Source organism: Spea bombifrons, chromosome 2, assembly GCF_027358695.1.
Source record: "Spea bombifrons isolate aSpeBom1 chromosome 2, aSpeBom1.2.pri, whole genome shotgun sequence".
NCBI lineage: Eukaryota > Metazoa > Chordata > Amphibia > Anura > Pelobatidae > Spea > Spea bombifrons.
The window spans coordinates 37,351,649-37,377,991 of NC_071088.1; the positions used below are offsets into that span (position 1 = coordinate 37,351,649).

General features: G+C 37.8%; 1 protein-coding gene across 1 annotated transcript in view; it reads right to left on the reverse strand.

The window, feature by feature from the left end:
- Positions 1-14,034: 14,034 nt before the first annotated feature.
- The window catches only part of SYT6 (synaptotagmin 6), a 124,216-nt gene continuing 111,907 nt past the window's right edge, over positions 14,035-26,343 (reverse strand). Inside the window, exons 5-7 of the mRNA XM_053457545.1 lie at positions 19,517-19,688; positions 17,864-18,014; positions 14,035-14,211 (exon numbers count right to left, since the gene is read on the reverse strand). Of these exons, the coding sequence (XP_053313520.1) occupies positions 14,140-14,211; positions 17,864-18,014; positions 19,517-19,688 (395 nt within the window). The 3' untranslated portion in view covers positions 14,035-14,139. The remainder of the gene's footprint in view (positions 14,212-17,863; positions 18,015-19,516; positions 19,689-26,343) is intronic.

Consider the following 26,343-nt stretch of genomic DNA (forward strand, 5'->3'; position numbering starts at 1 on the left):
GATCCTGCTGGGGGCATAATACAAATAGTGGTGGCTGGAGACACCACATTGATGAATACTAAAAGGGTGCTGGCTGAGACATCAATACACTAGGGGCAAAAACACTAAGGGGTATAAACAACAATGCAGTGTAGAAAATCCATCCTGATGTAGATGTCTGTGTCGTAGATAGTGTCCTGCTGTTTGTGTGTTTTTGGTTATTAGTGTAGCAGAGCCTGTCCTGGTGTATGTGTTTGAGTGTGGTAGAGCCTGTCCTGGTGTGTGTGTATGGGCGTTGGTGTGGCAGAGCCTGTCCTGGTGTGTGTCTATGTGTCCGTGTGGCAGAGCCTGCCCTAGTGTGTGTGTTTGGGTGTCAGTGGGGCGGAGCCTGTCATGTGTGTGTTTGGGTTTCGGTGTAGCAGAGCCTGTCCTGGCGTGTGTGTTTGGGTGTTGGTGTGGCAGAGCCTCTCCTGGTGTTTGGGTGTAGATGTGGCAGAGCCTGTCCTGGTGTGTTTGTGTGGGTGTCAGTGTGGCATAGCCTGTCCTAGTGTGTGTGTGTTCGAGTGTCAGTATGGCAGAGCCTGTCCTGTGTGTGTTTGGGTGTCAGTGTGGCAGAGCCTGTCCTGGGGTGTGTGTGTTTGGGTGTTGGTGTGGCAGAGCCTGTCCTGGTGTGTGTGTGTTTGGGTGTTGGTGTGGCAGAGACTGTCCTGGTGTTTGTTCCTGGCACTTAACTTACAGTAGGAACTATTTCATTTTTACTTATCCAGATATAAAGCACCCCCTGAATTTGTAGTGACTTCAGGGGACAAAAAAGTGACTTCAGGGCCCTGAAATCATTTAGTGGAAAAGTTAAGGTATTGTGTTATTTACTCTATAATATGTATTTCAAGGATTCGTCGCACTAAATTGTGGCTTCAGGCTTCCCATGTTAAATGATAAAGTATTATGTTAGTAACAAAAGTATCATTCCATAGCACATTACTTTTGGCAATATATATATATATATATATATATAGATAGATAGATAGATAGATAGATAGATAGATAGATAGATAGATAGATAGATAGATATAGATAGATAGATAGATAGATAGATATAGATAGATAGATAGATCTCTCGCGCTCTCTCTCTCTCTCTCTCTCTATATATATATATATATATGTGTGTGTGTGTTTTTTCAGTAGTATGATTTAATGGTGGAAATTATTAATGCCCCCCTAGTTTTGACTGTGGTATCTTATGTGTCCCACCTATATATTGTTTCTAGAGTCACCACTTGTTGTATGTGTGGTAACAGCTGCTAATTTTGTATTTTCCCAGATATACAGTATACCTATATAAACTTAACCTAAGAGGCTTAAACGGCTCTGTGTACTCAATACATTTTTAGAGTGACTGATCGTCCTTTATTTGGTATCCTATGCTTTTACACAGGTATAAAATATGGCACGTTGCACAAGTGTAATGGAGGCCCCCATACATAATGTTTTTTTGTTTATTTGTTAAGTCTGCACCTTCAAATTTTCTAATGAATATTTAGTACTTTTCTTATCCCTTAACGAAACATAAAACATTACGATATAAAACATTACACACACAAAGATGTGTTTACCTGCTTATATACCTGCTTATATATGCACATATCCTAATCCCTTAAGTAAATTGACAATTACACTACTTGATGCTTTGAATCCCCAAAAAAGTATTCAGAGGAGGATTATGCTTGTTCTGGTAAGCCTGAAGTGGAGAGTTAAAAAAGAGATTTAAACTGAATATAATACTATTCTTGGCAATTTCTTAAACACTTCTGAGAACTCTTAAGTCCGTAAGATATTTGCTAAGAATAGAGGGATATGTTTGTTGCCTGTATTTTGGTTTATGAATTCAAATGAAGGATTTGCCTTTAGTACTGCTTGAGTTACTAATAAGCAACATGGTACATAGTAGACATGTGCAAATGTACCAAAAAATATTTGGACAAAATTTTTGTTTTATTTTCGGTTCATTTGCTTTTGGACAACAAATTTCTGCTCTTTTGATTTGGACTAAAATTGGAGGGCTTTTTACATTTGGAAAATAAATTTGTTATCACTCACGCTAATTGGCTCTCTCATGCTCTTTTACACGGTCTAGTGGGAATTCTAGTGGGAATTTGCGTTTCTGAAAAGCACCTCCTGAGTACTGATTATCTCAAAGGTCACACCAGGCCTATTCCCTCTGGAGAAGGTTGTATATATATATATATATATATATATATATATATATATATATATATATATATATATATATATATATATACATACATAATGTATATATACTACAGTATCTCACAAAAGTGAGTATACCCCTCACATTTTTGTAAATAATTTATTACATATTATCATGTGACAACATTGAAGAAATGACACTCTGCTATATATCTCTCCTGGGACCATACGTGACCAAGGCCTGTTCGTTGTGCGCCTCCGAGATGCAGTGATCGTGATCGTGGGGAGACGTGACTATGCTAAATGAGTCCTGATCAGCAGTTCCTGAACAGGAAGTTACACAGGTGAATGGGCAAGTGAACCTTCTGCAACTGGTCAGCCAGCTTCTCATGCGGCTCTCACAGGTGCTGCCTACGCTGCAAGCACGCAATAGAGCTCCGGTTGGCAGTGGCAGTTTATAAATGGGAAATATACTGAATGTACTAAGGGGATAGAAGGGGAAGGCATGTCATGGTCCAATATGAAATAGTAACATCACTGCTGCTGACCCATTCGACTAGTTTCCGTGAAAATGCTGGCAACATTCAGACTTGGGGTTGTTTAATATAGCAACTCAAAATAGATTTGTCATACAACACAAAATAATATATTCAAGCGTCCACTGAAACAGAAAAGCATAGATTTACAAAAAAGGAGCTGTCAGGTTAACAGTGTGTAGTGGCACCTGGGTCCCAGATAGACGTGCGTGAATCTGTCTACCTTTTTCGAAAGTGGATTGGTACAAGCATACTTCTTAAACCTGTTATTCCCTTCATTAAGTGCTTGATGTAATGGCTCCCATGCTGTGCCTGACTTTCTTGATACCTGCTTGGCACCTACTCCTGTCCCATGGATCCATCCAACTTTTCGTCTGCCTCTATTGTAAAACTAATTAGGTGTTTGTGAATAGTCCTTTGGACTTTCTGAAAGGAGAACAAAAGGGATGCAGTATAAATGCTGTCTGTATAAATGCTGTCTGTAACCCTTATGATTCTATCAAAATGAATCATCTACACGCACCAAGAGTAGAATTATAAACCAATTATTGGCAGTCGACTGGTATGTTGCATTTGGGAATGACACATCTCCATCAGAGCCAAGAGTAAAGTCCATTACACTAAGAAACTAATAGTGGAACAAACAATGTTAGCAGTGTTTTAATATAAGATTGTTTGGACTATTGGGACTCATTGGGGTACCTTAGTGCCTAAATTTTAAATTGAAGGTAAATTAGGCTTTTGGTAAGTGCCCAAATTACATTAGCTCAGGGGAGCAGTTCCTCCTACTTTATTGGTTCTGCTTACTGTAAATATTGTATAATAGCTATATGTTACATATTTAGAGGGTTTCCCACATAGGTGTCTGCAGGCCAGGGAAATAGGAGGCGTTCAGCCCCTTAAAATATGCCCAAATGAGCCTGCAGAACAGTTTGATGTAGTTAGCAAGCTATCATGAGCTTTTGTAAGAAGGGCTGTGGCTGAATGTAGAATATCCATTTATTCTAATATGAGTCCACCACTGAAGACTAGATTGCATATTAAAATTACTTGTGCAAATACAAATTCTGTAACTGCATTGGTCTATTTGCAGTTTTAAAGTCTAAATGAATGGAAGGAGGCTTGTTAAACTATTAGGAATATTAAATACACTTGTCAATATGCACATGTATGTAAGAACACACAATATTTAATTGTATTATTCCTTACTCATGGTTTCCCTCATTTATATATGCCAGGCCCAGGGTGGTGCCCGTTCACCCATAGCTTACCTAAATGTCACCATCCTCCATGCTAAGCACCAGAGTATGATGTCATACCAATGCTCCTCCCCCTGCGGATGCATGGTGCAGATGCTGTGTGTAAGTTGACTAGTGTGCCAGGGAGTCTGATTGTTTAATAGGTTCTACTACCTCCCCCCTAGACCTGTTGCAATGGGGCCTAGTTGGTCTAGGAATACTCCACTGTCTGCTGTTTTAGACACAACATTAAGTATAGCACGGGGTTAGAACTGCGGGAGAATTCCAACTACATCTAAAGCTAATAGTCACTGAGAGGAACAAGTAGCTCACCAGAGACCACACTTCAAATGGGTCGATAAGGCCCACTGTTGTTGTGTTAAATGGGGATCTCTGATCTCTCTAACCAACACATTTACTCTATGGAGGTCTGTGACAGCAACCGCAGCCTCCATAGGATACATTAAAAAGTGCTTTGTGGCTTTAAGACATGACACACCAGGGTATTACATCATACCTCCGTGCTCCACAATGGGGACAGCTGCCATGAAGGGGCAGGAAAATGTGCATACTTAGATTGACCAAATAGTTCTTATCCGCCAACAAATTATTACTGTGATTTATATAGCCCCATCATTTTCTGTAATGCTTTGAAATGTGTGATGTTTCCAAATTCTACACCGCTATGTATTTTCCAGGAGTTTTTGTTACATGTAAAGATTTTTTTTCCTGCTTGAGTTTTAGCATGGAAAAAAAGTGTTTGAATTCATAAAAAAGCAGCCTTTCGGCCACCTTTTTTTTTGTTAACGCTTTAATTAGCATAATTTATACCCAGACTTTCTCTTTAAAGTGGAACTATGTCATGGCAGGCACACTTTACATAGCCATAACAAACGATGCCGCATTTCAGTGGGAAGAAAGCACACGGAGGAATAATCGTTGATGGGTATTTGAAGGTTAATAGTGCACTAGAGAAATAAGAGGTACATTCACATTTATGGTCTCTGCTGCACTCCACTTTTACACATGCAGGGGTTATTTTTCTTCAGTCAGTTGTTGTTCCCCATTTCTCAAGCATCTGCTGAATTAAATATGTAGTAGATTGAAGATTTAGCTCTGCGCCAGCAGATTTCCTCTTTCTTGTGCATCTATGAATATAGTTTTCTCAATACCACAGAGAGCTATAACACTTTCCTCTATAACCCTTGTAGTGCCAAAGAGGCGGTAAGACATAATTTCCAAGGGGCAATAAAAGTAATCCACATTTTATTTCTGACTCTAGCATGAATTTATTTTATGTTACTGGCTGCAGGGATTCCTCTTTCAATGTTGCTTTGTAATCGTTGCACTACCCTTTTGAAATTTTATTGGATTTTTATTGGTGCTGCATATCCCCAGTGTAACTTCACACCACGTAGATGGTATATGGTATTTTTTTTTAAGTAGTAAACCTTAGTTCAGATACAATGCATTTTGCTGGTGTTCTCATTAATAGCATGGTGTTATTTAGTGATCTGCAATGTGTTCTTGTTTTTGGCTTTTTCTTTTCTATCTTTTGCGCTAAGATAGTTTTTGCAGACTCCTCATTCCAGTGGTGTTGCTACAGGGGGGGCAATCGCTGCCAAATTTGAGGCTCTTCGTCCCGCTCCAGTCACCGGAGCTCCACTTGTACACTGTTCAGTCAGAGTCAGTCCCCTGGAGGAGAGCACAGAGCAGGCAGACTCAACAAGGCAGACAGCCAGGAAAGAAGGAGTGAATATGGTATTAAAAAATAGTTGTAGGGTGGGATTCTAATGAATGAGAACCTATATCAAACGAGGTGGGCTGGCTCCCTGGGGGTGTCAGTCTTGTTGACATACTAAAGGGGTGCTGGCTGAGGGGCATAAATACACAAAGGATGTCTGTGTGTGTGTTTGGGGGTTGGTGTGGCAGAGGCTGTCCTGGTGTGTGTTTTTGGGTGTTGGTGTGGCAGAGCCTGTCCTGTCTGTGTGTTTGGGGGTTGGTGTAGCAGTGCCTCTCCTGGTGTGTGTGTTTGGGTGTTGGTGTGGCAGAGCTTGTCCTGGTGTGTGTGTTTGGGTGTCATTATAGCAGAACCTGTCCTGGTGTGTGTGTTTTGGATGTTGGTGTGGCAGAGTCTGTCCTGGTGTGTGTGTTTGGGTTTTGGTGTGGCAGAGCCTGTCCTGGTGTGTGTGTTTGGGTTTCGGTGTGGCAGAGCCTGTCCTGGTATGTGTGTCGTTGTGGCAGAACCAGTCCTGGTGTGTGTGTGTTGGTGTGGCAGAACCAGTCCTGGTGTGTGTGTATGTGTGTGTGGGTTTGGGTGTCGGTGTGGCAGAGCCTGTCCTGGTGTATGTGTTTGGGTGGCAGTGTGGCAGAGCCTGTCCTGGTGTGTGAGTCTGGGTGTCAGTGTGGCAGAGCCTGTCCTGGTGTGTGTGTTGGTGTGGCAGAACCTGTCCTGGCGTGTGTGTGTGTGTGTGTGTGTGTGTGTGTTTGGGTGTCGGTGTGGCAGAGCCTGTCCTGGTGTGTGTGTTTGGATGTCATTGTGGCAGAGCCTGTCCTGGAGTGTGTGTTTGGTCATCTGTTTCCTGCACTTAACTTACAGTAGGAACTATTTCATTTTTACTTATCCAGAGGTAAAAGCCCTCCTGAATTTGTAGTCACTTCTGGGGACAACACTTTTAAGGCCCTGAAATCATTTAGTGGAAAAGTTAAAGTGCTGTGTTATTTACTCCATAATATTTATTTCAAGGATTAGTTTGACTAAATTGTGGCTTCAGGCTTCCCATGTTGAATGACCAAGGATTATGTTAGTCCAATAACAAAAGTATCATTCCATAGCACATTACTTTTGGCATTATATATATATATATACTGTATCTATATGTATGTATATATATGTGTGTATAAATATAGTTTTTTTCAGTGGTATGATTCAATGGTGGAAATTATTAATGCCCCCCAGTTTTGACTGTGGTATTTTATGTGCCGCCCCCCTCTGTTTTATTAAGGTCCGTAACTCTTAAATAATCCAAAGATTACAGTGAGAAATAACATGCAGCTATTTTTAAGATGAGTTTACAGACATGCATCCTGACTTGAATCTATATAAATATTAGGTTCAAATATACCTTAAACAGTCTGATATTACTGATTAATTACTATTACTATTAATGAATAATGATATTGGCATTAGTGTGAATTCCCAAACAGTCACATCCAAAGATGTCTGTACCTGTACACTAGAACACATGACAATGTTTGTGAAAGGCACTGGTGTCTAAGACATACCTACGGTCAGGATTCTCGGGGGACTGTCCAGATTTCTGGCCACTGTTGTGCTGCCCCAGGTAGCTGCCCCACTATCCCACTTTTGCAGGCAGTGGTGAGCATAGGCTGGTTGGAGAAAGCTTCTAATCTTCCTTGACTGGACAAGAGAGGGGGAAAAAGGAAAGGATGTCCCACTTTTTGTCTCTAGATAGGTGGGCGAGTGAGCACTCCTCCCCTGTGCCCACCTATGGGGCGGGCCCCACCTCTGCCAGCCTCATGCCATACCTACCAACATAGGTACCCTGATTTAGACACCTGAAATGGTGGGGGTCAAGGGTTTTACTGTAACAGTTGCACAAGAAAAGACTAAATGAAGAACAATACATGAAGGGCTCAGTACAAATATAATTACTTATTTGTTCTGGCGTGTTCCCTTTCTTAAATAATACACTCCGTCATACACACAAACAGGGTTTTCATTATAAAACTTTATTTCGATGTTTTAGAACTTTATACTTTGCAAAATACCAGTCTAACACATTTGACATAACTACAATGAACCACGAATATTGTGCTTGTCTTACCTTCATTGGTAATACACTAATAAGTACATTAATACAGAAATAAGAATAGAAACAGTGATTAAAAATACCAGGGATGCTCATTTAAATTTTATGTTCATGGGATGTGCCTTAGCAAACCGGTATTGTGAGAGATTTGAGTCCTACTGCCATGGTGTAGCGATGATGAACTGCAAAGCTTTCAAGATGACTAACTTGATAAAGCCAGAAGCAAATCAATCACAAAAAATATTCTCAACTACAGAAAAAATACACAAGATTTTAGTTTTACTCATATGCAAATTGAATTAGATTAAGTTAGCTGCATTTAATTTGTGTGTCAATTATGTAAAAAGAAGGAGAATAGAAATAGAAGCTGCTTCCGTTTCTCATATAATTTGTGGCTTCAGTGATTTATGACTTATAAATCTGACTGATTTATATGAGATTTATGACCGTATCATTGACATACCTGGGGCCTTTCCACGGCTTGTCCCCAGGGTTCTTCGTCGTTTCTCCTTGTGCGAGGTGGCATTTTGTGGGGATGTATCAGGTTGGCAAGGGTAACTGCACACATGGGTTGGGCTAGACCAAATACACTTAAAAGCAGCAGAGAATGAAAAGAACCTGGACAGTGAGTAGACAGAGTCAAACACCACTCATATAGCCCAGAGATTGGTATACAGGCCAAACTTGAAAACTTCCCAGGTTTCAGTGGTATTTTTTTATATTGGTCTGAAGTCTGTAAGCAGAAACAGAGTCAGGAGATGATACTAAGGGTAAACTTTTATTGAAACCTGCTTTGCACTCTTCACTCTTAGTGTGTAGTGTGTAGTGTGTGATACACATATTCACCATTAGGCAAACAATGACAGCTCTACTGATCTCTAGTTTTCTCAAAGTCAGGATGACTATATATTACCTGCCACTTGCTAGGCTAACTATAAATCTCCCTCCATATAGTTGTAAGCTCTATGATGTTTCTGTTATTTCTAACCATAATTTACTGATTTAGATCTTGTTTCTTCCGCAATTTGAAACACACCCGTACCCATCCAGGAATGACCAAGATCTGGCCTGCTTTTGACTTCCAAAAACCTGGATTTTCAACAGGGTTTTCATTTGAACAGCTCTAAATAAACACTTTTGCTCCTTTTTTGGATCTGTCAAAAAAAGTGATTCATCTATAACAGACAATTAATTTGAAGAGTAATTTGCATTCCTTATACAATGAAAGTCCAAGGTAAAAATGTTTGGTCCATGGAAGTCTGCATGATCTACAGTAACCAATGAGAACATATTTTAATCCCATCCTAATCAGCGAGATATAATTCACAGCTCTTTGTACCAGAAACAATTACTAGAAGCAGTAAAATATAACCTGCCCAGGTAATCATCTCTATTGCTTTTCCTGACATCTCTATTACTGTTGACAACTCCACTAGCCAACCAACAGACCAGGTTCGCTGCCTTGGTGTCACCCTCGACTCTGCTCTCTCTCTCCTTCATCCCTCACATCCAGTCCCTCACCAAATCCTGCCGCCTCCACCTGAAAAACATCTCCCGAATCCGCTCTTTCCTCACGCAAGACACCACCAAGTTACTAATCCACTCCCTTGTGATATCCCGCCTGGATTATTGCAACTCCCTACTAACCGGTCTCCCCCTCTCCCGCCTTTCACCGATTCAATCCATCCTCAACAGTGCAGCTAGATTATTTTTTTCTGTCGCCGCTCCTCATCCACTGCTCCACTATGCCAATCATTTCATTGGCTCCCCATACCCTTCAGAATCAAATTTAAACTTCAGACTCTGACCTATAGAGCCCTCAACAACTCAGCACCACCTTACATCTCTATCCTCCTATCCAAATACACCCCTACCCTCTTCGCTCCTCTCACAACCTGCGGCTTTCTTCTACTGTTGTTACTTCTTCCCACTCCAGCATTCAGGATTTCACCTGCGCCGCTCCCCTGCTGTGGAATTTCCTTCCCTGTTCCTTCAGACTTTCTTCCTCGGACGCGACTTTCAAAACCTCTCTGAAAACCCACCTGTTCAGGGAAGCGTACAACATTCCTTTACAATGCTCCCAACCATCATCCTAATCAAAGCCATCCGAACAATCAACAGCTTCAACACATCATCGCAACCAGATCAACTCATCCCCATCCAAGCAGTCCTCCCCTATTGTCTCACTCCCCTCAACCACCGACTAGATTGTAAGCTCGCAAGAGCAGGGCCCTCTTCTCCTTTGCACCAGTTTGTTATTGTATGTGTTATTGTATGTGTTTATAAATTACTCTAATGAATGTAACAGCGCTGTGGAATCCACCTGCGCTTTATTAATAAATGTAATGTAATCATCTTCATTAACTAAAACTTGTTTTGTTATTAGGCTTACTGTTGTTTCTCTATCTATTGTTAAACATCCATGATCTCCCAAACTATGATCATCGAAAAGATGACAGCATCTACGGGATGGTTACACCTGTTTTATGAAATATCACCAATTGACAGATTATTCATTAATTGTATAGGTTTTTCATTAATTGCAACGGTAACTCCCAGTGCAGATCCATATGCAGATACGCTTTTCTAAAGAAAATAAAGGTAGAGCTTCAGAGATATTCTGTAAATTGCTTTTCTGTTAAACATTTGTTCTGATGTAGAAAATGTCTTCTTTAAAAAAAAAGACGATGAACTATAACTTAAAAATAGAAATGTGCATGTGTTAGATACATTTTTCCACTGACAAATTACATGTTAACATAGCCATTAACAGTGGTAATCTCTCATATAACAAAAGGGACCAAGGGAATTGAACCATGCAAACCTATTTCATTCTGGTAAACACAGTGTGGAGTAAGATAAATGAAACGCCTTACAATGTCACATAATGGATTCTTGTACTAGATATAGAAATTAAAAGGTCATATGACCCTTCTAAAGAATCTCTAAAATAATGAAAAGGTGTCAATTCTTCTAGAACAACCTTAGATATATTTTCTGGAAAACAATTTTGAGATGGATACAGATAAACCCATTATATATTGAAACAGTTTTCTCAGTTGTTTTTTTTTTACGATAAACAATTTCATTCATGATAACAGGTGGACCATGGCTTTTGGAAGATGTTAGTTTTGTTTGGGGGAGGGGATAAAGGCAACATTCTAGCAACAAGTATTTTTTTCAATATCCTCTAGTTTTGGAAGCAACTCAACTTCTTTGCAAGATAATTCAACTCTTATGTTCTCCTCCATTTAAGGGTGGGTTTTAAAGTTCGTTTCATGGTCTTGGCTGGGAAGGTCTTCAATGTGGACGAAACACACTGGAAATATCTGTATCCAACATTGTTGTAAAACTGGTGGTCCTCTAGTGTTTTTTCTGAAAAGCCAATTGGTTCTGTTACATACATGTCTTCATACACAACCTCATGGGTGGATCAAGCAAGAACAGGTGGATCTCCAGCTTTGAAAAGTTATAGATCACAGTAAGTTTACTCCATTTAATGTCTTCACATTACAAGAACTTAATAAATAATTTAAGATCATTTTTAACAGGTTTACAATTACTTTCATTGATGGTCTTTGACCCTGCCCATGACATAAACATCATTCAAAATGGAGACTATGACCTAATGCGCAGTAATCATATTTACTTTCAAATACAACTGTATAGGGCAACATAGTTTCCCTTAAGTGGAGAGTTGAAAGAAAAAAATCTAAAATCTTATCGTAAGCATTTAGATAGGCACCAGATGTCACTCTTAACAAGCCCATTTGTTGTAAAACTCTTTTACCATAAAGTAGTGCTTCACTACTGTACTTTCATAAGGAGTCAGAGAAAAATTTTATGATAATGCACATGAAGAATCCAGATAAGTAAAACTTTCAACATAAAAAAAATGTACTCAATAATCCATAACACTAAACTATGTATTAACAGCCTAAATTCTAAAGATACTTTGCAAAGTGATACCAAAATCAGGTCAATTGAAATATATAAACTATGTATGTAAAGAGACTTTTTTTTTTGCCGTAAAAGCCACATAAACTATTTAACTATTTGTGTGTATATTTAGAGTAATTTCCAACTATATTAGTTACTTGTCTCACATGGTACTCAGGTTTGAGGTCTTGCCACTTGAGCATTGATTTTGACTTTAATTTATATATATATATATATATATATATATAATCTTTGGTTTGCCTCCATAATAGTAATGTACCACTGTGTTCTACTGTATGTGAAAGCATAATTTCATGTTTTCGCATTCGTTGTGACCTGAATCAAATAATTGCCCCGAGATATGAAATGGCCCTTTGTTTTCCAGAGTCTACGTCTTTCCTGAGATAGTAATATTGGTGCTGGTGTAACACGTCGTAGAATACAAATATGGCCAAGAGGACAAGGCTGTCTCTGGTTGAGCTTGTAATACATTGTTAGCCATGAAAGTTATTTTACTCTCAGAGGAGGTCACATTTTTTCAATTCTTACTTATTTAAGTTTTATTTTAGCATACCTTAAATCGAGTTCCAGAAGGATGGATGTAGTTCAATAATTAAGTCAGCTCAGTTACTTACAGGAAAGTGGTCCAAAATAGTATGCCAGAGCTAATTTGAGTGTGTTTGCAAAATCAGGCTCCCGGTTCTACCTTGTGTTTACTGTCATTACAAAAATATAAATTATCTTATGTTCAAGTCAATATATCATAGTGGTTCTCAATATATATATATATATATATATATATATATATATATATATATATATATATATATATATATAATTTTAAAGTAGTGTGTTTCACAAGATCATGTCAAAATGTTGTCCACAACTTTAAATGCAATATATATGAATCATAAACAAAACCAAACATATCTCAATTAAATAAACATGTGTCTTCTTCAGGCAAATCTATAATATCAACATGAAATCATTCACTGGTTTATTGTATGTTTCTGAACATTACAATGTAATAGAATGTAAGCTCACAAGAGCAGGGCCTTCTTATCCTTCACTACCAGTATGTTATAACGTGTTAATCATGTGTCAAACTGTATCTCGTCAATAACAAAGCTACAGAATCTGCTGGCGTTCCATAAATACACATAATAAGAACAATTTTATTTAGACAACCAGGACAGGATTCTCCCTATGTTTAGTTGTTAGATTATAATCAGAAAGGTTCTAGTGGCAGCTGAATTTGTTTTCACAATTTTGTCTTATTTAAAGTTAACGGTACCTATTTCTTTTATTGGTATTATAATAGAGAAAACTTTATATAAAATCAGGATAGCAATGTAAAATGTAGTTTTTCAGCCCTGTTAGGAGAATGCATACAAACGCTGTCCGATTGAGCGGTGAACCAGCTCGAACAACAGGCAGTGGTTAGCTTTGATATAAAATATAGCCTCGTGCGTATAACCGGGTCATTACGGAGACTTGTTTTATTTCAATGGAGCGACTTCTTTTTATCCCACCTATGTACTGTACACACCATGAAATGATCAGATACAACAGCTAGGTTGATACAGCACAATTCCACATTCAAATGGCAGTGATCGTAACATGCAGTGTTTACACAACACTATGAAAAAATGTGTTGTATGCATTAGCTTCCTGAGTACTGTACAGGGATCTGGTATACGTAGCAGATCACCCTAGCATTGTAAGAGCTGTGTTTGCATGCATCACCAACATCGTCTGTGAATGGGCATGTGCAAAACCCGCAGCTCCCTTAGAGACATATTTCCGATAATCATATATAAAGACGGGTACAGCCGTTGTAAGCGATAATCAAAGCTTTCAGTTTTACGCGACAACATTTTTACCGGCGACAAAAACAAATCGATGATGGTGATAGCAATCTTACCACATATAAAGAACCTACAATGACTTTAAACTCAGGTATAGCATATCAATCCATTAATATTGCGAGGCTTCCTATAGATCCTTATGCTTGCGGAGGTTTTCCAGATGCCCATTGCCTGTAATCTGTGTGACTTGTTTCCTACAGAAAAGAACACTTCAATATACATTCATTGTCCATATAACAATAAAATATTTCACACATAAATTCGTTTGATAAAAAAAAAAAAAATACGTGGTCAGTTCTTGCATCTCCAGTTCTGAGATTGGTACCAGGACAATGCTAAATAATGGAACTTCAGGAAACAACCAACAAAGACAAAACCACTGATATATATTTAATCTGCTCCTGTTTCAGTCCTGATCAGAAATCTGTTTGACTTATTTTATGACTTGCTGTTTTTGGACGCAGGAGTTCATCTGCAGGAGTTTTAAACAATTCCTGTATCTGCCAATAAGCAATTTAGGCAAGCACAATTGTGGCCTTCAAGGAGTTGGTGGTGGTTTTGGGGAAGGGCATGATCCCTGGCTATCAAAACTTGCAGCTCGGCCTTGCCACTGAAACAAAAGGAAGAGATGTCAATAATTAGCTTCAGGCTTAATTCACAACATTATTTGGTCAATGTTTTAAAAATCGCACAGAACAGTAAGCCATGGAAGAGTCAGTTTGATAAGTTGATATTATGAGCACTTCACTTGGTTTATTAACAAATAAAAGGAAAGATGAGCCAAAACAATGTCTGTATTAGCAAATGTGAGTTTAACGTAAGAAGGTGATGGAACTGAAAGTCACTGAAACAAGTTGCCAATACATTTGCTTAATAGTTATATAGTCAAAGCGTAAATGGTCTACCCAGTCTTCAAAAAGTAGACCATCCATCTATGTAGATCAAAATAAGTAAAGGCCCCAGGCACTCAAGAGTTCCAGCTCAGGCAGATTTATTGAAGGACAACACCAACAACGTTTCAACCTCACAATGAGGTCTTTATCAAGTTGAGGTCGAAACATTGTTGGTGTTGTCCTTCAATAAATCTGCCTGAGCTGGAACCCTTGAGTGTCTGGAGCTTTTATTTATTTTGATCTACTGGGGAGCTGGCCCTTCCTGGCACAGCTAAGCACCTGAGTTCCTTTGGTGTGTGTGCAGATTCCTCATTCTGGTGACTCATCCATCTATGTAGTCATCTGAGAGCTACTTAAATGGACCCATTCTTGACTCTGCACTGGGGTATATAGTATAAGAAGCATATGTTAATGCCAATATGTATTTTCAGATAAAAAGGTTTATGGACTGCCACTTCATAATATCAAAAATCATTACTAATGAGGCATTAACTGCAGCAGCCCGAGACATGGAAAATAAAAAATCTGATTTCCTAGTTATCTCGATGAATTCTTGCTCAATAGGTTTTGTTTTTGTTAACATGAAATGAAATTGAGCAAAATAAAAAGATCTCATACCCAAACATTGTTCACTTTAAGCATCTCAAGGCTTATATATATCCAGATTTAAGAATTTCAGAGGATGGCTTCTCAAGGGTGTCTTTGCAACATTTAGAATGTATGGTAGCAGTAATCAGTTGATACCACTGTATTTACCAACCAACACTTTAGCAAATATTAGACTGCCTACGGGGTATGTGGTGGTGATTGGGCCTAGATTCTGTTTCTCTGTGTGTTCTGCAACCCATGCCTGTGGTGCCTGGTCAATGATAGAGCAGGATTATATTATTATTTCACTGCACAATCACAGTGTGTCACTGTAGAAAGCTAACCAGACCGAAGCTCTCAAAACAAATGAGACATAAAAAAGTTTTGATGACCCAGGTATCCTCTGCCACAGCAGTGCTTGGACACACAGACATGTGCATCAAATAAGCCCCCCATTCTCTCCTTCACTTTTCATGAGGCTTTCTGTATTTAAGAAAGTTAATAAACTCTATCCAAATCTTGAATACAAAAAACAGCATTATGGGTAAAGTTTATATAGCCATGCTTGTTGTAATCCACAAGCAGATGTTGTGTCATTAAAACTGTTCAATCTGCCTCTGGCTACCAATAAGAATTCTGCAATAAGATATAACTTTTGACTATTTGATTATAGATATTGCTTTTGTAGGAAATGAGAATTTCACAGAAAATGTTTTATTTCAATGAATCTTAAAAAAAAAGAACTCATGTCATTTGTGTGGGTTTTTTTTTACAAAACCGATCCTATATGTAAATTTGAGTCCTACCGGTCTACTCAAAAAGTGTTTCTCTGTAAACCACTTTGCACACCTTGTTGATTGCACCTCTTTTGAACTTCCTAAACCAGATTTGCCAACATATCACTTGTAGGTGAAAATGCATTTATAAAGCTTTTGTAGTACAATGTTCTTTTAAAAACTGAACCATGGTAAGTAATTATTGGGAGAACTATTTCATATAGAATGGTATTACACAGGGGAGGGCTGGCAGCCTAAGGCCTGGGGGGCAAGTCTAGTCAAGTGGCCCGTTGTGCCACCGAATCAGCACACCATCCATGCCCATCTTTTCCTGATTTTCTAACGCATATTGATGTAATGTGATGGGACTGGGAGTAAAAAAAAATATGTTTAATACATTAAAAAACAGCTAATCTTTGTAACAAAAAAGATAAGCATCAAGATAACATTAACAAATTACAGTCCAGAGTGAGCCAACTTTGTCCCCAAACAGCCCAGCGTGAGCCAATTTTGTCCCCAAACAGCCCGCCCTGACACCAGTACAGGCTCTGCCACACCGACACCCAAACACACACACCAGCACAGGATCTGCCACACCGACACCCAAACGCACACACCAGGACAGGCTCTGCCACACCGACACCCAGACACACACACACACCCGAACAGGCCCTGCCACACAGACAGCCAAAAACACAGACGCCGGGACAGGCTCTGCCACATCAACACTATATGTTGATCCACATTCATGCACACATACTAACACCAAATACTAACATACTCTTGCTAACACTATACAACATACACTTTACACAATCTAACAACGTACATTGGCACTCACACACAAATTGTAATACCAAATACAAACAAACATACAGTGAAACACTGAAAGACTATACACTAACACTTCTACACTGTAACACCATACAGTAAGAGACACACATGTGCCAACATCATTTGTTTACAGACAGTAACATATTTTATTAACACACAAACACTAACACTTTAATGCACATTCAAACTAGCACCTCCACTGCTACATACTGACATACACACTCACATAGTAACACACATCATACACTCATACACACAAACACCACAAATTATGAGCCTTAAACACATACAATCAGAAACATAGATTAACAAAAAAAACACACAGGCTATGCACACAGAATCACATGCAGACTAATACTATACATACACAAACACTATAGACACAGAAAAAAAACACAGACTAACACACAATTCAATTTCCCTCCTATCTGATTCCACTGCAGCTTGCACAAATAATCACATACTAACTATAGAGACACATACACACACAGACTAACACTATGCACACAGAATCACACACAAACTAAAACTATAAACACACTAAAACACTATACACATAGAAACAAACACAGACTAACACTATGCACACACACAACTCCACTTCCCTCTTACTTGATTCCACTGCAGCTTGCAGTCTCTGTGCAAGCTGCAGCGCCGTTGCCTCCTTTCTACTGTGGGGTCACGCAATGCACATTAAGTGATCCTGCTGAGCACATTGGTTACTGGGCCCGGTACAACATCAAGAGGGCTCTGGAGTTAATTGCTGTGAATTCAATAACCTAACTTTACTCCTTATATCAAAATACCAATCATGTTTATTTTCACTTAAGTAATGATAAGAAATTGCATTCCAAAATTTGAATTGTGCATATATTTATAAAGGGTTTTAATCCATTGATTAAATGATTGTACTCTTTAAACACTACACAGCAAATCCTGCAGAAGCCGCTTGAACATCAATGCCAAGATGGCAAGATTTACCAAGGTTTCTTCCTTCATTACATCATTTTAAGTCTGGCTGTAAAGTTGGAAAAATATGACTCCAGATCACACTTAATATTTAAGTATAATCGTGTAAGAGCAATTGAGACCGGTACAGAAACTTTCAGGACTGTTTAAGGCAAATCCAGTGTATATGTTATTTTGTTATGTAACAACTTTGGAAACAAACCTCCTTAAATGACTTCTTCATTTCCACCAGTGGGTGCCAATGGGTTATAGGTTTCCGTGGATATGCCAACATCTCATTCCAATGGTCTCTTCCAAGTCCTTCTGTATTGTTACCAGCTCGGCACACACCAATAATTTCATTGTGTCCAACTCTAAGTGAAAGGTGAAGATAATACAAGGTTGACGTTAAATAAATGATGCTAATACATTTATGATCTGAGTTTGCTTTATAATCCAGTATACGGTTATCTTTTTGAATATTAGTTAGTTTAATAATCAGATCCAATATTTTGATCATTGACAGGTGATAAATAGGGACATGCAAAGGTACATGGCACCAATATGCACAAAGGCATAATATGTTTAGCCACCATGCATGCCATTACAGTTTAGTGAAATGATCCCTGAAGGCTAGCTTACTGGGCAAACTAAATAAAAGATGATGAAGAGATGAAGCAAATAATTTGTCCTATAAAGAGGTATTTTATCTAAAGCTATGCACAAAGAGAATCTTTGAATAGAAAAATAAATTAAATTAGCATTAGAGTACAATGTGAAATAATGCTATACACTCTACACAAAGAAAACGTTACCAAATATTAATACAAAAGATTACATACCCAAAATAATAGTACGAACGCAACACAAAGGGAATATAAAAAATATCCATATAACCATTTTGATCAAAGAAAACCCAGAGAAGATTAAAACTACAATAAATGTAAGAACACATAAAAATAAAACTTTAGGCTTAATAGAATTTCCATATCCAGCTCTGCATGTTGTAAATAATGTAACTGTCTGTAATGTAAATTTTGTTTCTTGATATTATTTGTCAACAAATAAATAAATGAAAAATATATTTATTCAACATATACCTTTGTTAAGTGGGAGGTCTATAGGTATGGTCTCTTACTTTATTATTTAAGACTATTTCAGTTGTATTAGTATAGTATGTATTGATATTATCTATGTGCATTTTTATTTATGAAATATTTATAATCAATAAATTGTGGATATTGATGCATATTGACAATTATATACCATTTATCTCTCCGAAGCAGAAGAAAAACAAAGAAAACCCACCCTTTTCATGTCCAATACTTTTCTTTTGCAAAACTGAAATATGTGTGATGCCTTTCAAGTGAATCTTTAAAAAGCAATTTTTAGTATTTCAAGAAAAAATCTAACATGTATGACATTCATAAGATCATATTGAGGAATGAGAGAAACCTTAGGGTGGGAATTTCCATTGTTACCTAGAGCAGAGCACCTACACTGGATCACACAAAGCAGTATAGGACTATGAATACCCACTGAGCTCTGAATACAATATAAAGGAATAAGGGATCTAATTAAGTCTCCTGAAAGTGTGATCTTCTCTTGAACCTCATTTACAAGCTTACCCTCTTTTCTGCATGGCATAGGAATTTCTCCTTGAGAACTTCTCCACGAAGAGTGGTGGAAGAGGGTAATTTCTCCTGGCTCTACACATTGACTCTATATACAAAGGTTATTTTGTGGACAAAACCTCTATTTTCTTATTACTTTTGTTGGATCCTCTAGTGAAATAGACTAGAATTGACTACCACAGATTCTTAATGATATTCAAGTTGTCAGTATATCAAACCAATTGCCTCTAGTATGCACCTACCTATCATAATCCATTATTGAAATTAAAAGGCTGACTTGGTCCATGCTCTCTGGGGGTATATCAAAAATGATGGCTTCATTGTATGTCGGGTTCAATGTATTCTTCTTAATGGTAGTTTTTTTCTTTTTCAACCTGCGTCCATCACAAAGAAGCGATACCTTGACGTATGGATCTGCAGAGAAATTTACATATTAACAAATGTGGTATCTGAAGTCTTCGTTGCAGGATTGAAAGTAAGTTATTCTGTTACATAACTAGATAACATAGCATAGAAACATGATATTTTAGAGCCAAGTTTTTTTTAAATAACTTAAAAAAGTCAATTGTTTTATTCACCAAATTTCTATTGGTGTAATTAAATGTGTAAATACACCAATCAGCCATAACATTGCCAATCAGCCATGACCTTCTGCCAAATATTGTGTAGGTCCCCCCTTTGCTGCCAAACCACCCCTGACTCATTGAGGCATGGACTCCACTAGACCTCTGAAGGTAAAGCTGTGGTATCTGGCACCAAGACATTAGCAGTCCGCTAAGTTGCCAGGTGGGGCCTCCATGGATGGATCCTGGTGCAATGTGTTTTCCAGGTAAGCGACACACATGTACCCAGCCATCCAGATGATGTAGCAGAAAATATGATTCATCAGACCAACCACCTTCTTCCATTGCTGCACGGTCCAGTTCTTATGCTCACGTCCTCATTGTAGGTGGTTTTGGCAGTGGACAGCATGAGCGCCCTGACTGGTCTGCGGCTACACAGCTCTATATGCAATAAACTGCGATGCACTGTGTGTTCTGACACCTTTCTATCAGAACCAGCATTAACTTTTTCAGCAATTTGAGCTTCAGTAGCTTGTCTGTTGGATTTGACCATACGGGCCAGCCTTTGCCCCTTAAGTGCATGAATGAGCCTTCGCAGCCCATGACCCTGTAGCCGGTTCACCTCTTTTCCTTCCTTGGACCACTTTTGATAGGTATTGACCACTGTAGACTAAGAGCACCCCATGAGAGCTGCAGTTTTGGAGATGCTCTGACCCAGTCGTCAGATCCTTACACTTTCCCATTTTTCCTGCTTCTAACACATCAATTGTGAGAATGAAATGTTCACTTGGTGCCTAATACATCCCACCCACTGACAGGTGCTATGATAACAAGATTATCAGTGTTATTCACCTGTTAGTGGTCATAATGCTATGTCTGATCGGTGTATATTGTTATTAGTTCTCGAAAATGCTATCTTTTAAAGGCAAATTGTAGGTCTTGTATTAGTGTTACTAAGACTATGATAAGACATGCTGTCCTGCTGTCTGAGGCTGATTCGATCCTGCTGAAAGTATGTTTTTTATTTATTTTTATTGTTCCCGGGAACAGAGTAAAAGGAATGTAATTTTCAAAAAGTAGAGAGATCTTTAACTTTGTAGTGTTATAAATAACTAAATTAAAAAATAAGGTTAGCGGCTTAATTCACTGAGGGGGAACCATGTGTCAATTCCCTTGTATATTAATGACTGTTAATGTATGACAAGCGGTAGGTATAATTAATAGGTATGCAGCCTGCCAGAAGGCAAAAAAGTGTGTTTACCAACCACTCTGTGCCCAATTAGATGTCATTATCCTATTAGTGATATCTACTTAGTTTCAATGACATTCATTTCTTGAAAGGTTGTTTTTAAATCACCGTGTATATTATGGCTCTGTCCTCAACGTTTTGTAAAGGTATATACTTAAAGATAATGACAGCATAATCAGATTGAAAGGATTATTAGAAGTAATTTCCAGAAGCCATGATGAAACATCCTAAATATAAATAATCTATTAATAATAATCATCCTGTGTCACACAGAAGACGTGCAACATATTCCACTAAGACCTTTTTATTTCAATACATTAAAAATCACTTTCTTGCTTAAAGGGATTTAGCCAGTTAATACCAAGAGGTGTTTTCAAATGATTCAGGTTTTTGGTCAGGTGTCTGATTTTGAATCCCACATATTTGCCTGCCTTGATTCCACCTCTAGAGTATGGATCAAGCAGAATAAGTCTCACTATGCACTATGGTGCATGCCTATTATTCAATAGGCCAAATAGTGGTTGCATTGGTTTGGGGAGGGATGCAAATGTCTACAGAAAATGCAATCTTATCACGGCATATTTTGTACACTGCCTGCTGGTCTGCCTGATGATCCATGGTTTTTGGAAGGCGATTAGGGCCTTTCTATCTACGAATTTGACATTTTATATTTCCACACTTTTACCTTTGGAAACATTTAGTCATACATTACTGACAATGCAACAGAGACAGCTCTCTCTCTAGTGAAATTTGAAATTACAGAATGGCTTTGCCTAGGTTCCATTGGAGGGGCCTAGGCATTCCCACACATTTGAGGGAGATTTTGGATAACACCAACTTTATAATGTTTTTTTTTAATCTCTGTCTATGCTCATACATTATAGTGTATCTTGGTTGTTACAGTGTAAACTGTTCTCATGTCTCTGAGCTTGTGACACTCAATAGGAGGTTTGCGAAACATGTCAAAATAATCTATTGCAATGATCTAATAACAATAATGGGAAAAAAAGAAAGGCAACATGAAGTATTTAGTTGCTGATGGTTACCATATGATAATTTTTTCTCATTTAACACTATTAACACTTAATACATTTCCTTGTTGCCTAATGGGAACAAATCCTGAGGTGGGCATTAGACACTGGAGACAAAACATGCGTGATGTGCCTATGTTCTCACTGGTTTCGTGTTGCCTAAGGCTACATACAATAATTATGGGGAGTGAGACTTTAGCATAAGTAACATGGTGCCTGCTGGGCTTCTGTTGGTTCTATCAATCAAATGTAATGGTGCATTTCATAAGAAGTAAGTTTCTGTGACACACACTCTCTTGGAATGAACTACTCTAAATATGGAGAAAATGTCATGTGAATGTGAAATTAACATGAAACAAAAACTCCTTTTTACGTAAGGTCCTTAGTAAAGACTCCACAGCAGATTGATTTTCGGGCTTCAGTTCCAGTTACTATGTGTCAGGTTGATGGTGACACCAAAGCCCTCATCCGTTTGTTCAGCTCTATTTCTACCTGCTCTATTGAACCACTTTGTTTCTACTGCAAGCTTAGTGTGCGATGATATGCTAAGCAAGCAGCCAAATATTGCATTGCTTGGTATTTATTAGTTACAGTTACAGTTTTGCCTTTTGAGAAATGACCGCACTCAAACTCAACTGATAACACATTACAGTGAAGTCTCATTTATATAAATGTTCCATGTGGCTGGGTCTGCCATCATTTTCATAATTCATCAAGGTATCCCCCAATATACTGTATACAAATTGAGTGAAAATGTTCTAATCTATTTAAAGGAAGTTCTGATTTATTGAAATCAAAGATTCAGCATGAATACATGATTTTGTTAGCAAATGACTCTCTGTTTTTCAAAAAACATACCTGTAGGTGTAGTTGTTCCACATGCCCTATAATCCCTGGGATTTCTAGAACACACAGTTTGTATACAGTAATCCCTAAATGTAATCCTTCTGAGAAACAGCTCCTAAGGCATTGAAGGTTATTTGGTTGTATTTCATCTGATGTTTCTATGGCTTAGAGATAACTCACCCCATGTAATTGCCTGCTAATGCGCTTGGCAGTCGGACATTTAAAGTGGGTCTGCCACGTTTTCCCAAATATAACATTTTGTAGTTCAGTGTATCCAAAAAATTGATGTTTACATGTTATTCATATGATAAAAAGGTTTTGTACCGTTTTAGCCGTTGAGAAAACAGGAGAAAAGTATAGTTAAAATGATACCGTTTATTGCCTGAGGAAGGGACCTAACAACTTGGTCTCCAAAGCTCGCAATCAAACTCTCAGTTAGCCAATAAATGGTATCATTTTAACTATACTTTTCTCATGTTATTCATATAAACATGTTGTTTAGTTACTATGGTTCTTTGCTATATAGTTAACTATAGTTAACTCTAACTTGATGTTACTGGAAATAAAATAAACATCCACAAATGAACCAATTGCCGGATTTTTTTAGAGCGATTATTGTTGTGCTTTATTTATCATTGACGTTTCAGTATCTCCTGGAGACTTTTTTTTAAGACAACATGTCAAAGGTGCAGTCTTTCCCCTAAACTCTGAACCATTCCCTATGATGACTCTACCAACCAATTAAGGAAAATAGGAAAAATGCCCTAACTTCTGCTACAAGAAAGATACTACTCGATTACCCATACTATTCCTTTAGATTGTAAGCTCACGAGCAGAGCCCTCAAAAGCCCACCATTCCCGCAAGGAACTTTGTGTAAAAGCACCATAAAGCTAGATGGCAAGCTTACAGGCAAGGTTCTTAACTCCTGATGTATCTCTATATATTTTATTGTATATTTGTTATGTGTGTTAACTGCTCCATTTAAACCGTACAGCACTCTGTAATATGTTGGTGCTTAATAAACATAATATGGTCTGTTTTTTGAAAGAAATATTAAATGCATTGTATTCATCTGTGTTTATAATTGTGGAGAGTATTGCTACAAAATCAAGTACTGTTTTTTAAATAAATCTATACATTGTTCTGCCTTAGGGCATAAAAGACTGTTTAGCCACTTGTAAGAAGCAGTAGAACACATTGTGTTCTTGGCTTGTAAATTGGCTGTAAAAAAATTGAATCCTAATTATGTTTGAACATAAGATAACGAGTAAATGTCTGCGTTAACCTATTCTATATCCATAGTCTGTGACAGTCTTGGGTGTTGTTAGCAGGATGTGAGTAATTAGTGGATATTACCTTAGTCTATTTAGTTTTTAGCAGTCTTGAGTTGACTGATGGAGTCATCACACGGGAGGTTTTAGCAGAATGACTCTATATAATTGGCCTATTCAGTCTGACCATTTTTTCTGATGTAAGGGGTTTAAACCAGGACCTATAGTATATAGATAGATAGATAGATAGATAGATAGATAGATAGATAGATAGATAGATAGATAGATAGATAGATACATTACTGGTAATGGAATTAAAACCAGTGCCTAAACCCATTCTTTATGATCTAACTGCAGTGCCACTCCAGAAATGTAATTAGTTGTTACCCGAGACAATGCATGTACTTATTTGATGATGCAAGGAAATGAAAGGTTTTGGAAAGGGTATAGCATTCAGTGTAGACAACAGTTGTACCCAATCTCATAGGTTGTGTCCTCAAAAACCCCCAAAAAACACACCTGAGCTTTGTGTAAAGAAATACTGCACTCCGTTTGGCAATCTCAATTAGAATAGTCAATAGAGAAGAACAGTTGCACCCTGCTAGTAACCTGGTGTACTCTCTATGTTACTTCTTTGGTGATGACTTCAACCACAAGCAGTACTGAGCAATCACCAAGCACATTGCATGTATGCATTGAATGTATGTTGGTTTGTATATGATGCAGTGTCTGTTCCCTAACAGAGATCATCAAAGTACTGAAATTAGCTTCCATTTTAAATACCATGTTTTTACTCCCACAGAAGCAACGATGAGCTCAGTTTACACCCACTGACACCAGGTCATGCAACGCATACATTGAGGGAATCTGACATACAAGAACAAGATGGGCTAAAAGTGTCTTCCGGAAACTAATTCTGCCTAGCTCAGTACACACTCACTACTCCTATCTTATGTATATAAGCGATCATGTAGTAAGGGCATGGAGATGGATAAAAACTGCCTTAAGAGCTATTTTACTAAACCATGAGTAAGCAGGTCAGCAACAGTGTGTTTCTAATGCACAAGCAACACTATTCATTATGAAGGGCCAGCATTTTCTGTAATCATTAATAAATACATTGATAAACTGGTGTACTATAAAAGCACTATAAAAAGCTAACTTGGCCCATCTGAAGAGAGAGTCTACATGAGAAACTCAACAATGTTAGCATTTCATAATCTATAGTAAGAGAGCTTCTAGTGCTATCCACCACACATTGGATTTTTATATCACGACAGAAGGCTTGACAGCACAGGGTGATATGTGTTTTCCATTAAATGTTTAATGCAAACACGAACAGGCTGTGAGTTTTTCTTTTTATTTTCTCTCTCGGATAACAGCAGGTACAAATAAAATTAAATACATCACTTAACTGGCAAATACATCTACATTCAGAAAATGAAAGAAAATCCAATTTGCATGACATGTTCCGTGAAAACAACCAAATGTTTGCTGTTATCATTTAGGAATGTGTTGATGGATACTAATTAGATATTTTTTTTTTAAACAAATGTTTATTTGGCTGGTAGGCGAAAGCAGCTTTCAATAGCATAAAAATGATAACTTTGCTGAGGCTCTAGAAGGCAAATTTCCAAAGACCAGCAAATGTCCCATTTAAAGTTAAAAGAAAATAAAAAAAAGTTCTATTTAGGATCCTCCCTAAATTTATAAATATGACTTTTTGATATTTTTATCTTCTGTTTTTTTTTTAACATATAAAGGTTTAAAAAGAACATATTACAGCCAGAATAAAATAAAAAAAATAAACTAAGATTTCTGGTGTCAACCGTATGTATATAAAAGGTTATTATTACATATGGGTTCTGTTTCAAAATATCCCATGTTATCTGTACTTTGTGAAGAACAGTCCTAAAACATTTGCATTCAGGCATATTTTTACACACTACCAAGTTCAGTACTAAATAAGAGGTTTACCTTTCCTGGTACATGCACTCCAGCCCTTTCCTTAGTTAAAGAATTCCCCCAAACCATAAATTGTTTGGTTCATCCCCAAGAATTTCTACAGTAGAAGTTATCTCACTCTGCATGAAGACTACATCAATGAA